This window comes from Euleptes europaea, chromosome 18 (assembly GCF_029931775.1).
Source record: "Euleptes europaea isolate rEulEur1 chromosome 18, rEulEur1.hap1, whole genome shotgun sequence".
In the NCBI taxonomy this organism is placed as follows: Eukaryota; Metazoa; Chordata; class Lepidosauria; order Squamata; family Sphaerodactylidae; genus Euleptes; species Euleptes europaea.
The window spans coordinates 936,264-948,528 of record NC_079329.1 but is presented as its reverse complement, the minus strand read 5'-3'; the positions used below and the strand labels follow the sequence as shown (position 1 = coordinate 948,528).

General features: G+C 53.5%; 1 protein-coding gene across 1 annotated transcript; it reads right to left on the bottom strand.

The window, feature by feature from the left end:
* Positions 1-442: 442 nt before the first annotated feature.
* ACTL6B (actin like 6B) lies at positions 443-10,194 on the bottom strand. The gene is made up of 14 exons (XM_056863166.1): positions 10,125-10,194; positions 8,427-8,503; positions 8,111-8,276; positions 7,424-7,524; positions 6,946-7,043; positions 6,624-6,718; positions 5,778-5,884; positions 4,978-5,067; positions 4,320-4,381; positions 3,226-3,340; positions 2,960-3,040; positions 1,993-2,088; positions 796-882; positions 443-578 (listed from the first exon to the last, which is right to left on the bottom strand). The coding sequence occupies exons 1-14, from the start codon at positions 10,147-10,149 to the stop codon at positions 498-500; spliced, it is 1,281 nt and encodes a 426-aa protein (XP_056719144.1). The 5' UTR covers positions 10,150-10,194; the 3' UTR covers positions 443-497.
* Between the last annotated feature and the right edge of the window lie 2,071 nt (positions 10,195-12,265).

Sequence of the window (12,265 nt, the reverse complement as noted above, 5' to 3'; positions counted from 1 at the left end):
CTGTAAACCGTAAATTAAGCAGTGCAGGAAACAAACATCACCACATAGCTGACATATAAAATGTCCAGGATGGGGGGGGGGTGTCATAAGAAGATGAGCATGGAGAAGAGCAGCCATTCCTCCGGGCCCTGGGCAAAGACCCCCCCCCCCCCAACTTTCCCTGGCTGCTGAATTGAGAGCTTAGGCCCCCTCCCATTTCTTGCGCAAGGCTGTGAGAATTTCCAACTTCCCCTTCTGCTGCCATTGGGGACTGTGATGCCAAGTGGGAAGGGAAAGGTGGGGCAGCACTGCCCAAGCTCTTTGGAAGTAGACCAGGGCCCAAGGATTCACAGCCACGGTTGGGGGGGGCATCGCCAGGTCCAAGTGTAGAGAGTGGGGAATGACATCCTCTTCAAGCTCCAGGGTATTGTTGCCAGAAGGCGGAGTGGTGGGTGGTGGGGGGGCAGCAGCATCCACATGGGGGTCCTGGGGTGGGGATGGGAGGCCAATGTGTCTTTTCAGGGGCATTTCCGCTCCACGCACTGCTTCCCCCCTTCCTCGTACTCCTGTTTGGAGATCCACATTTGCTGGAAGGTACCCTGGAAAGAGGAAAAGAAAGAGGAGCAAAACCTGGGTCCCATGACCCCCCCCCCACTCTAACCCTTAGACCCCACTGCCCACCCAGTCGAAGATAGCAAATCCTCCACCCTCCCCTCCATCCCCAGAAACTGCTCTGCCCCTTCCCCTGCCCAGGGTCTCGGTTCCCACCCCTTCCCAACCCGTCAACTCTCTCCCCTTTAAGAGCCCCCCACTCACTAGAGAAGCCAAGATGGACCCCCCAATCCAAGGGCTGAACCTCCTTTCCATGGTGCTGTTGCTGGCGATGAGCTTCAGACGCATGCTCTGGTTGGAGAGGGGGGAAAGGAATGGGGGTGTTAAAGTCCCATCGTGCCCCTGGTCACCCACAGAGGATTCACGGGGACACCCCAGGACGAGCACTTGACGGTGGCTTCCGCACCAGGACGTTTTCGTGCTGCTCAGTTGCTCGTTGACAGGCTGGCCCTGCTACTGCATTTTAAGTTTTAAAAGAACCTCACCACAAATCACGTCTGGGGGGGAAATTCTGGACTGCAACCTGTAACCAGCGATGTCACCTGGATTGTCTGTGAAAGGTGAGTGGGGTGGATGAAGGAGGTTAACTCCAGCCAAAGGCTTGGGGGTGCCAGCAGCACCAGCCCCCGGAAACCCCTGCACCACTGTGAGCGATGGAAACTATCTGAACAGATCACAACCCTGAGCCCTAGAGAACACTGCCGCACTTGGTGATGGGTGACGAGCACAACTGGGTTGAGCTTGGTTCTCTGCCTCCCAACATGAACCTCGCATGGCTCTGGAGAGAGGGGGCCCCACCCTGGACCTCCGGGTGGTTGCCACTCCAGCACAGAGGCATTAGCCAGGGACACACATTAAGCTGCCTCCTACTGAGTCAGACCCTCAGTCCATCATGGCCAGTATCGTGCTTTGACTGGCTGCAGCTCTCCAGGTTCTCAGGCAGACAAAGGTCTTTCACATCACCTACTGCCTGGTCCTTTTTTCCCAACTGGAGATGCCAAGGATTGAGACTGGGACCTTCTGCATGCAAAGCAGAGGCTCTTCCGCTGAGTCACAGCCCCTATCCAGTGGGACAGCTTTGCAAACTCCCTCTATATACAGCCTGTGATCTTCCCAGCATAGCTGCCTGTAACATAATCCAGCACCTGCTTCAGCCACAGGTGCCTTCCCCACCCTCCCTCCCCCTTGGAACCAGAAAGGCCTGCAAATTTGGATAGCCCAGCAAATCTAGAGTGCTGTGTACCCTCTTGATTTTCTACAATCCAGCCTGAAGAAGAGTTTTATGTGATCTGAAAGACTCCATCCAATATTTCAAATGCTAGCTGGCTCAAGCAAAGGTGGGGCGTCCCTTGCCCTTTGCTGTGTGTTGCACACTCCACCCAAGGCTGCGCATGCGCTCACCGGTGGTGTTTTCTGTGACAGTTCTCGGTTGAGGCGATCCGTAAAGCCTTGCAGCAGTGTGGTTCCCCCAGTGACGATGACGCTGCCGTAGAGGCCCTGCAGAGAGGAGGGATCGGACGAGCTGGGGGGGGGGAGTCACGCTCTACCCCCCACACACCTTAAGCCTTGAACACATGAAGCTGCCTTCTACTGAATCAGACCCTTGGTCCATCACAGTCAGTATTTTCTACTCAGACCGGCAGCAGCTCTTGAGGGTCTCAGGCAGGGGTCTTTCACATCACCTACTTGCCTGGTCCCTTTAACTGGAGATGCTGGAGGATTGAACCTGGGACCTTCTGCATGCCAAGCAGAGGCTCTACCACCGAGCCACAGTCCCTCCCAGGGGCATCTCTCCTCTTTACTTTTCAACAAATGTTCATGGGAGCCCTTCTCTCTTGGACCTTCCCTGCCTGCTGGGATGTGTCTCTGCATACAGCGGGGATGTTGGATTTCTCCACTCCAAAGAAAGAACTTAATTTTTAAAAACCATGGTGTGAAAGTGTTATTAACTGTTATTGCCCATCCTTCCTTGTTTTGGTGTTGTATGTTTATGTATGTTTTTATTTAATTATTTTATAATTTTGAATGCTATTTTCATGTTCAAATGTTTTAATGTTTGCTGCCTGGGGGACCCTAATCGGGTGGAAAGGAAGCACAAAAATATTTTAAACAAATAAGTGTGGAAGCTTTCAATAAGCACCGAACTGTTCAACTGGATCAAAGATTAACATAGTTAATTGGAGCCTGGTTATCAGTTAATTCAAGTGGCAGCAAATTCCCCTGGTTGTCACCTGTTGAACTTCTGGCTCCCCTGCCATTGTCTGTGCTAACAACATTCTTTCCGCTTCAGGGACCCAGCAGCCTCTGGGCCCAGGCAGGAATCCTACAAGAGGGCAGAGTTGGGGAAGAAGGAAGGGGGGTGACTCACGGGCCGGATGTCGATGTCGCACATCCCAATGCTGGTAGTGACCACGTGGCCGACCCCTAACATCGTGTTCCCAGACAGGCCCTAGAGAGGGAAACACAAGCAGCCCCCAGTTTGTGTTGCAGAACAATCCGGTTAGTGCACGCCCATTAAACACACATACACAGCACACACAGACACAAATGCACAGATACACCCTCGCACATGAGGAACAAGAACACAAAACCCAGAAATACGCCAAATCCCACGATGCTCCCAGCCTATCTCACCTTCACGTTGGAGGGGTCAAAAAGCCCTTCTGGGATTCTGAGTCGTTCTGCCCCATAGTCTGTATTATATCCATTCGGCATTTCGTAGTGGACAGTGGGCATCTGGGCAGCCACCCTGCTCCGGAAAAGGAAGGGAAGGAAAGGAACACAAGGTACGGTGCCTGGGCCCCAGCCGGTGGCATTACAGGCCTCCCCCCCCACCCCGCTGGAAAATGGGGCTTCTGATACAAAAGGATCGCACTCCAAATACCTTATCAGTTCCTCTTTCCTCCCACTGCCCCTGCTCTTCCCTGGGATCGCACTGCCGCTGGCCAACTCCACACTGACACACCCAGGGCCCAGCTCTGGAGGTGGGTACCTTCAACCACAACTTCCCCTCCGCCAGCCTCTGTTCTCAGTTTCCAAGACCCCGAAAGTCACCAAGTGTGGAAGGGCAGGAAGGTCTTAAATCTTTCTCCGATGCACCTCATTCCTCTCTACAGGGGCTTCTCCTGCCAGGGCTCCAGACCCTGCAGGATTGTGCCCTGTGGATTACTTCTGCCTCTTGCCCGTTTCGCTGCCATATGTGGCACCAGCCTATACACTAACTGGCCCAGTGCCCTATTTGCCAGGAAGATGTTCAGCACAAGATGTTTAGTTTATTGATACGGTCTGTTTGACCAGCCAGTACATCAAATCAGCACAAGATGCATTGGACTTGTCCATGAGACCATCCTGGCGGATCAGGGCCCTGGTGGATGAGATCCGTCCACCTCCAGCTCTGCCATCCAACATCTGCCTCACCACGACCCATGATGGAGTTGCCTCCACCTACAATTTTCCAGGCCTTTCTCCTGGACTTCCCACCTATGTACGGGGGGCCGAGAGAGAACCAATGAGGATTTAGAAGGTTTAAACGGACTGTAGCATTTTTTAACCACTAGCCCCAGCCGGGCCTTCTGATCGATGCTGGGATATAAAAAGCCAACCGAGCGTTGAAACCCAGGGGCCAAGCGGGAGCAGACTGGACCCACAGATTCAACTCTTGCAGTCCAACTTGGGGGGTCCTCTTGTTCCATCCCTTCCCCAATGCAACCCCGCCCCTCCAGACTCACTGTTCATCATAGGGAGAATCTGAGACTTGCAGTACGGAGGCTTGGAAATCTTGTATGACCTCCTATATTGGGGGGGGGGGGTGTAGGAGAAAAAGAGGACTGTCAGAAGAATTTTTTGATGGTTCCTAAGAAGTTGGTATGGTTGCCAACCTCCAGGTGGGGCCTGGAGATCACCCAGAATTATAGCTGATCTCCAGAATACAGACATCCGTTCCCCTGGAGAAAATGGCTGCTTTGGAGGGGGGGCTCTATGGCACTGTACCCTGCTGAGGTCCCTCACCCAAACCCCACCCTTCCAAAGCTCCACCCCCCAAATCTCCAGGAATCTCCCTACCCAGCAGCCTGACCCCGGCCTCTACCTTCCTGTGTGTCTCCAGGCCTGTCTCCCCACCCCTTTTAGGGTTGCCAACCTCCAGGTGGGGCCTGGAGATCTGGAATTAGAACTGCTCTCCAGACTGCAAGCATTAGTTCCCCTAGTTTAAATGGCTGCTTTGGAGTATGTGTGTGTGGGTGTCTCTACGCCATTATTCCCTGCTGAGTTCCCTCTCCTCCCCAAATATCACCCTACCCAGGCTCTATTCCCAAAATCTCCAGCAATGTCCCCATCCATAGTTGGCAACCCTACCCCATTGCCACCCAGATGCCATGCTTCTCTCACATTACACATGTAATTGTGCCAGGATTTGCTGACTTGGGGCAACTTCTCTTTCTTCTTCCAGTTGGGTGGGGCACCTTCACGCACAGCCTCCTGGGGAGGGCAAAGGGAAAGAGAGAGTTGGCTGGGATCGTGGACTTTGGAAAGCCCCCCCCCCCAACACACACACACTGCCCTTCCTCCTGATTCACCATGCCCAGGGCCCTCCCCGCTGCAGAGTCCACTCTGGACCAAGCCCCATTTTACACAGGCTAATAAGAACAGAGGGGGAGAGAATCTTGGGATGGAGGGCTTATGCAGACGCAAGCTTTCAAGTTGCATTGCACTCTTCATCTACCAGAAAGGCCAAAAAAGTGGTAAATTCTCTGTGGAAGAGCAAGCCAGGGTGTCCTTGCTGATGCAGACTATTTGAATGCCGACCCATAGAGGAGGAGGAGGGTCCCAGCCGTTGGCCCTTCCGGGACCGTTTTCCTTAACTCATAAACTGGCCCACTGAAATTAATAGCAGCAGTGACAGAATACAGCTTGAGGGCCTGGTCCCCCCGCAGGCATACCTGAGTGCCACTGCCCCCCACTCCACCTTGGTTCCCAGCCCCACTGGCCCACCTTGCCCTGCACTGGCCCCCTCTGACTGCTGTTGGCTCTCTGGGTCTTGGGCCACGGGGCTTTTCCTAGCCCCCAAGACCCCAGATGCTTTTTCACAGGAGATGCTGGGGGATGAGCTGTGGGTCCTTCTGCATGCCAAGGCCCGGGGAGGCTCCCCAATTCCAGGCAGCAGTGGAATGGGAAGGGGGCAATACCACCTTGGCCGCAATCATGTATGGAGGGATTATCTCAATGTTCATCTCCTGGAAAAGTTCTCGACACTGCATGGAGATGAAGTCACCGGCCAGCGGGGATTTCACGATTCCTGAAAGCCACACAAAAGGAAACAGCTGAGGGTCCACCCCACCCCGTTTCCTCACCCACAAAGGTACCCCCCCAAGTCCAGGGTCCCAGCCCCCAGAATCCTTTGCTGGATTCTGCTAAACACATCCAATGAGACATTGTGTGTGTGTGATGGGGATGAAATGGTCAAACGGCAGGTCCCTGGTTTTAAAGCCTGTGTGTGATCCTGGCTCCCTGGTCCTCAAGTGGCAGCCAAGTTAGTCTCTTGAAGCCAAAACAAAACGGGAGTCTTGTGGCACCTGGAAGACTAACAATTTTTTAGTCCAGCATCAGCTTCCATGGATGTGATCAGGCCTCCGGGGCAATCAGAGGATCCTCACGAGGAAGACATTTTATGCAAGAGGATCTTTTTTTAAAAAGCAGTTCAAGATGCAGAACCCAGGAGCCATTAAATCCAGGAAATATGGGATGCAGTCATGTACAACTTTAATCACATAAACACACACAAACCCCAGTGGAGATCTATTTCTTGTTGGGCTAAGACAGCCAACATCTGCAAAATGGTGTGTGTGTGTGTGTGTGGGGTGGGGCTTGAAAAGCAATAATGCAAAATATGGATCTCATTTTTTTAAGGGAAAGCCAGGGCCTTTAGCCATTCACTCACTGATTTAAATATATATATATATATTTATAGCCTGCTTTCCCCCCAGATCAGGACCCAAAGTAGAAGCTTCCTCTGCACCCCCCCCCCCCAGCCCAACCTTGCTGGAGGATGTATCCATCATGCACTGGGATGGCTGTGGTGTGGGTTGCCCCGCTGTCCAAGACCAGGCCGGTGCTGCGTCCATTGGCAAAACTGAAGGTCCGAAGTTAAGGCTTCCAAAAGGAGAGCAATGGGGGGGGGGGTTGACCCCTCCCTCCTTTTGGTAGCTCCTCCTTCACTCTAAATGTTCACACCCATTCCACTAAATGGGGTAAAGGGGAACAATGGCTGTCAACCGCCGGAACTCCCTGCCACTGGCGGATTGAGTCTGCTTGGGTCAGTGGGAGCGCAGCCCCCGCCCCTCCATGGCAGAAGGATACGCAGTCAGCACAGCCGTCTTGCAGAGGAAGAAGGCTGGGATGCTGTAATGCTCGAACATCAACTCTGTCAGCTTCTCCCGCTTGGCTCGTGTGTTCCACTGTGGGAGGGCAAAGAGAAGAAGAAGAGTTGGTTTTTATATGCCGACTTTCTCTACCACTTAAGGCAGAACCGGCTTACAATCACCTTCCCTTCCCCACAACAGACACCCTATGAGGTAGGTGAGGCTGAGAGAGCTGTAACTAGCCCAAGGTCACCCACCTGGCTTCATGTTTAGGAGTGGGGAAACAAATCCAGTTCACCAGATTAGCCTCCCCCGCTCATGTGGAGGAGGAGTGGGGAATCAAACCCGGTTCTCCAGATCAGACTCCACCGCTCCAAACCACCGCTCTTAACCACTACACAAGAGGGAAGCGTAGGCAGGCATGGGCCCACGGCATGCGAGGGGAGGAACAGGAAAGGGGCTGGCGGGAAACCTACCGGGGCCTCAGACATGAGCACCGGGTGCAGGTTGGGCTCGGACTTGATGTGCTTGTTGTAGGTGTGATCCAGGATGGCTTGGAAGCAGTCCCAGTCCTCAACTGGGGAGAAGGGCAGGAAAGAAGGGGAGCATAGTGAGACCACTAGCCAGACCCCCCCACCCCATACCATTCCCCCCTCCCCTGTGCAGGGAGGACATTCCGGTGATCCAAGGGTTCCTCACGGTGAAATTAAGTAGGGTGACAGTGACTTCTTCTGAAAGTTTAAGAAATAACCACATAATGCACTTCAATACATACAAGAGCCATCCCAATAACACCAATGTACTTGGGGCAGATGCCAGGGCCTGCCTGAGGATGGGTGCAGGATGGCACAGGAAGGGCTAAGGGCTGGGGTCAGTGTTTTGTGACTGCCACAGAAGAGGACCTGCCTCTCTTACAGAGTTAATCCTGTTTGAAAACTGTTTGACCATCATGGCTCGCCAACTCAAAATGCTCTGGGAATCAGTGGATGTACAATCCCAGGTTGCCCTCTGGCAGGACTCCTGGATCCAGGAAGCTTTCTTCATCATACCACTTCTAAGCTGGGAGCGGGCAAATGTGCCTGGTAGCTGTTAAAGACCTACAAGCCCTGCCAGATAAAAAGGTGCCCAGCGGAACGAGTCCATCTCCCCTTTGTGCTCCATACTCATCCCATTCTTAAGAGGCGAGGCGACCTCTGTGTTCTCCCGCGGCACATGCAGGGAATTGGTGTCGATGTAATAGACTTTCCCTGCCTTCTTCTCCTTGTCTCCATCCAGCTCCATTGCCGATTCGTCATGGGACAGAAAACCCACCGTGGTGGGGAAATCTGCCTGCAAAGAGACCAGCAGCTGTGTGGAGGGAGGGGAACAACCACCCAAGGGATGCTAGCTGTGGCACACCCTGGGAGGGGGACAGAAGGGGAGGCTACACGGGAAAATAGGTGCGTGCAGAGACAGGTATTGCTCTGGCTGGGTTCATACCTTAGGGCAGTCCTCTCCAGCATAGCCGGCCCGCACCGAGAAGGAGCCAATGTCGAACACCAGCGCCCCAACCTCATCTGGGAAAGAACCAAAGATACTGTCAGGGTGCAGCGGGTGGGAGGCACTGCATTTCTTCAAAACAGAGCTGACCCGCTAAGGGCCTTTGGGAGGGGCTGTGGCTCAATAGCAGAGCCTCTGCTTGGCATGCAAAAGGTCCCAGGTTCAATCCCCAACATCTCCAGTTAAAAGAATTGGGTAAAAGGTAATGTGAAAGTCCTCTGCCTGAGATGCTGGAGAGCCGCTGCCTGTCAGAGTAGACAATACTGATGTTGATGGACCAAGGCTCTGATTCAGTATTAGGCAGCTTCATATATGTTCAAGGGGCTTGGGAGAGGGGCCACAGCATGCAGGAGGTCCCATGTTCCATCCCTGGTACCACCACATCAAAATGCTATCAGATCTTTCTCTGCTTGAGCTGCTGCCAGCCAGAATAGACATGACGGAGCTCTGATTTGGAATGAGGAAACTCCAGATGTCCCTTTGCCACTGGGGGGGGGGGAGTATGGATTGTTACATAGGGGTCCCCTCCTTGGTGCTGAAATGCAGCTGGCTCTGGGGAGCAGACAGATGTTTATATATGTGTACACAGAACTGCAGGACAAAGATTAGGGAGTCTGTGGCTCAGTGATAGAGCCTCTACTTGGCACGCGGAAGGTCCCAGGCTCCATCTCTGACATCTCCAGTTAAAGGGACTAGGCGAGTAGGTGATGTGGAAGACCTCTGCCTGAGACCCTGCAGCATGGCTGCCAGTCTGAGTAGGCAATACTGACCTTGATGGACCGAGGATCTAGGTCAGTATAAGGCAGCTTCATGGGTTCATGTATTATCTTATACTTTCTTTTGATCAGGATGCTTCCTGAGGGAGGGGCTGTGGCTGTGTGGTAGAGCATCGGCCTGGCATGCAGAAGGTCCCAGGTTTAATCTCTGGCATCTCCAGTTAAAGGGACCAGGCAAGTAGGTGATGTGAAAGACCTCTGCCTGAGACCCTGGAGAGCCGCTGCCGGTCTGAGTAGACAATACTGACTTTGATGAACCAAGGGTCTGATTCAGTATAAGGCAGCTTCACATGTTCAACCCACAACCTCACTATACATGATTCTCTATAAAGATACCAAACAATCATCCAAACAACAAAGCATATCCCTGTGGCACCTAAAGGACTAACAAATTTATTGTAGCTTTCATGGGCTTGATCAGAAAATAAGGGCGAACACATTAAAAAAAAAAAAAACAGCAGTCAAATGCAGCTGCCTGAGGACAGAGAATTTACCCTTGAAACTGCAGAAAATGCATCCAAAGGTTATCCAGAATTCTTAGCTAAACTGAGGCAGAGCCAGTGCCAGACATTTTAAAATCCAAATCCCCCTGCACCTCCGGCACAGGGCACAATCCACCAGGAAATTCCCTTGCATGCAGCACATCGCACCCTCTGTGCTCACAGCTGGAACCCAGCTGCCGCTGGGACGTGGCCGGCCAGCTTGCTTGCCCTGCCTTGGCGGCGGAATCCCCCAAGCGCTCTGGCATTCTAAGCAGCAGAACAGACTGGACTGGCAGGCAGAGCCCAGGGAGGGCCTAGCTGGGAACCCAGGAGTTCTCCCCATGACAGGCAGGCGAAGCACATGCCGACACAAGCTCTACCTCCACCGTAGACCCCTCCGCTCATCACGGCTCCGTGGCAGCTCCAGCTCCCCTTTGCAATGCTCTTGAGGGTACCCTGGTGCTTGCCAGGGTCAGGGCTGGGTGGATTCAGCACCAGGACCAGTGGACAGCAACGGGGGGGGGGGTTGCAGAAGGCAGTGAGATAAAGGTGGAATGGGGGGAGCCGTGCGTCATAGCCAATCAGGGCTCTGCACCCCCATCCCCAGCACAGTCCCTGATTGGCGGCCTTTGGAGACAATGAGAGTAGAGCTGCATTCTTAAAGGAGCCAAGACTGTGGGGGCTGGATGGGATGGGGGGGGAGATAAAATATAGGAGGCTGGCTCTCCCTTTGAAGAGCGATTCAGTTATAAAACGCCTGACCCAAAATGTTTTTTTAAAGGATGTGGGTGCTTTCAGACCCCCAAGTAGTGAGTGTAGGCGGAGGTCAGAGCCATGCTCAGACTGCCAGGAATCAGGCCCCAGCCCCATTTGTTCGGCTAATCTTGAGGTCCAAAAGGTGCAAAATGGCCTTAAAAAAAAAAAAGTCCATACTTTGGGGCATGCGCTCACTGCTCTGTGAACACAGCCAGCCTCCGAATGCCCAAGATATCTGGGCAGAAGGCCGGTCCAGGGTTCAGCCCCTGAACACATTCCTTGAGGAATTAGCCTTGCGGTCCCATTACAATTCCAGTTCCCAAATGGATCTGATGGGGTGTCTGCCTGACCATCTGTCTCCCTACCCTGGGACTGGGCACCGTTACCTCTCAATTCAAATGAAATGAAAATGCCAATACTGAATATTTAAGGAGGCCGCGTTCCCACAATTCCTTTCTGGGAGGAGGGCAAATGGCCTTCTGGGGCTGGTTCCCCCCATTTCGGCTGGTTCTTCTACAGTCTTTTTAAAAACTTGCTCGTTCCTAGATGTTGCTTGTGGCCACCACATGGCATTTCATAAGGGCCTGACCTAGGTTTGAACATTTTGCTATGGAGAGGTAGTCGGCTAAGGCTACGGCATCAGGGCAGGTGATGCTAACTGCCCCAGCTCTGGGCTTCCCAGCGGTGGGCCTGGCTACATTCCAGCGAGCGGAAACCGGGACTCTGCATTTCCGTGGGTCGGGTTGCCAACTCTGGCTTGGGAAACTCCTGGAGATTTGGGGAGGGCAGGGTTTGAGGAGGGCAGGGTATAATGCCATGGTCCACCCTTCAAAGCAGCCATTTTCTCCAAGGAAACTGATCTCTGTCATCTGGAGGTCAGCTGTAATTCCGGGAGCTCTCCAGGCCCCCCTGGAGGTTGACAACCCTAGTGGGGAGAGGTGAGATGCCCCTTTCCCCTCATCCTTCTGGGCCTCAAGCCCTTCCAGTTTGGCTCTCCCTGCCCAAGGACAGCTTTTCACCTTCCTTGAGCAGAGGACAGGATGGCTCTGAGGCTCTCCCATCCTATCCCTGCGTCTGATTTGTACTTTGTCATGTCTTCCCTACGGCATGCCAACTGCCCCCACTCTCGGCAGGAAGCGCACCACCATATATGTTCTGTGCGGCACCTGGCATGACAAACCCATTTGAGAGCAGGAAGCGATGGACAGGCTTCTTCTGGACTGCTAGGCCCCACGGTTACTAGGCAACTGGGCTCCAGGTGATGACACCCCGCAGCTGGAGTCGCTTCCCTTGGAAGCGGTAAGGCCTAATTCGGAGCCACCAGTTTCGCACGGGAGAGAAGACGTTAGATGGCCATCTGTCAGCAATGCTGATTCTATGACCTTAGGCAGATGATGAGAGGGAGGGCATCCTGGCCATCTTCTGGGCATGGAGTAGGGGGTCACTGAGTGTGTGCGTGTGCGTGCGGGGGAGGTAGTTCTGAATTTCCTGCATTGTGCAGGGGGTTGGACTAGATGACCCTGGTGGTCCCTTCCAACTCTAGGATTCCAGCTCCACTCCCAGCCCCCATAATAACACAGATTAGAATGGGGGTGGGATAATCACAAAGGGAAAAAACCAGCACGTGGGGAAGACAAGCAGCCTGCCCATGCTCATTTTCAGATTAACCCCCCCCCTTGTGTGCACAGACACACACCCCAAGGTCATGGGCTGGGGAGGGAGGGCCCACTCTTCCAAACACCCCTCAAGAGCCTTGATTCGAAAC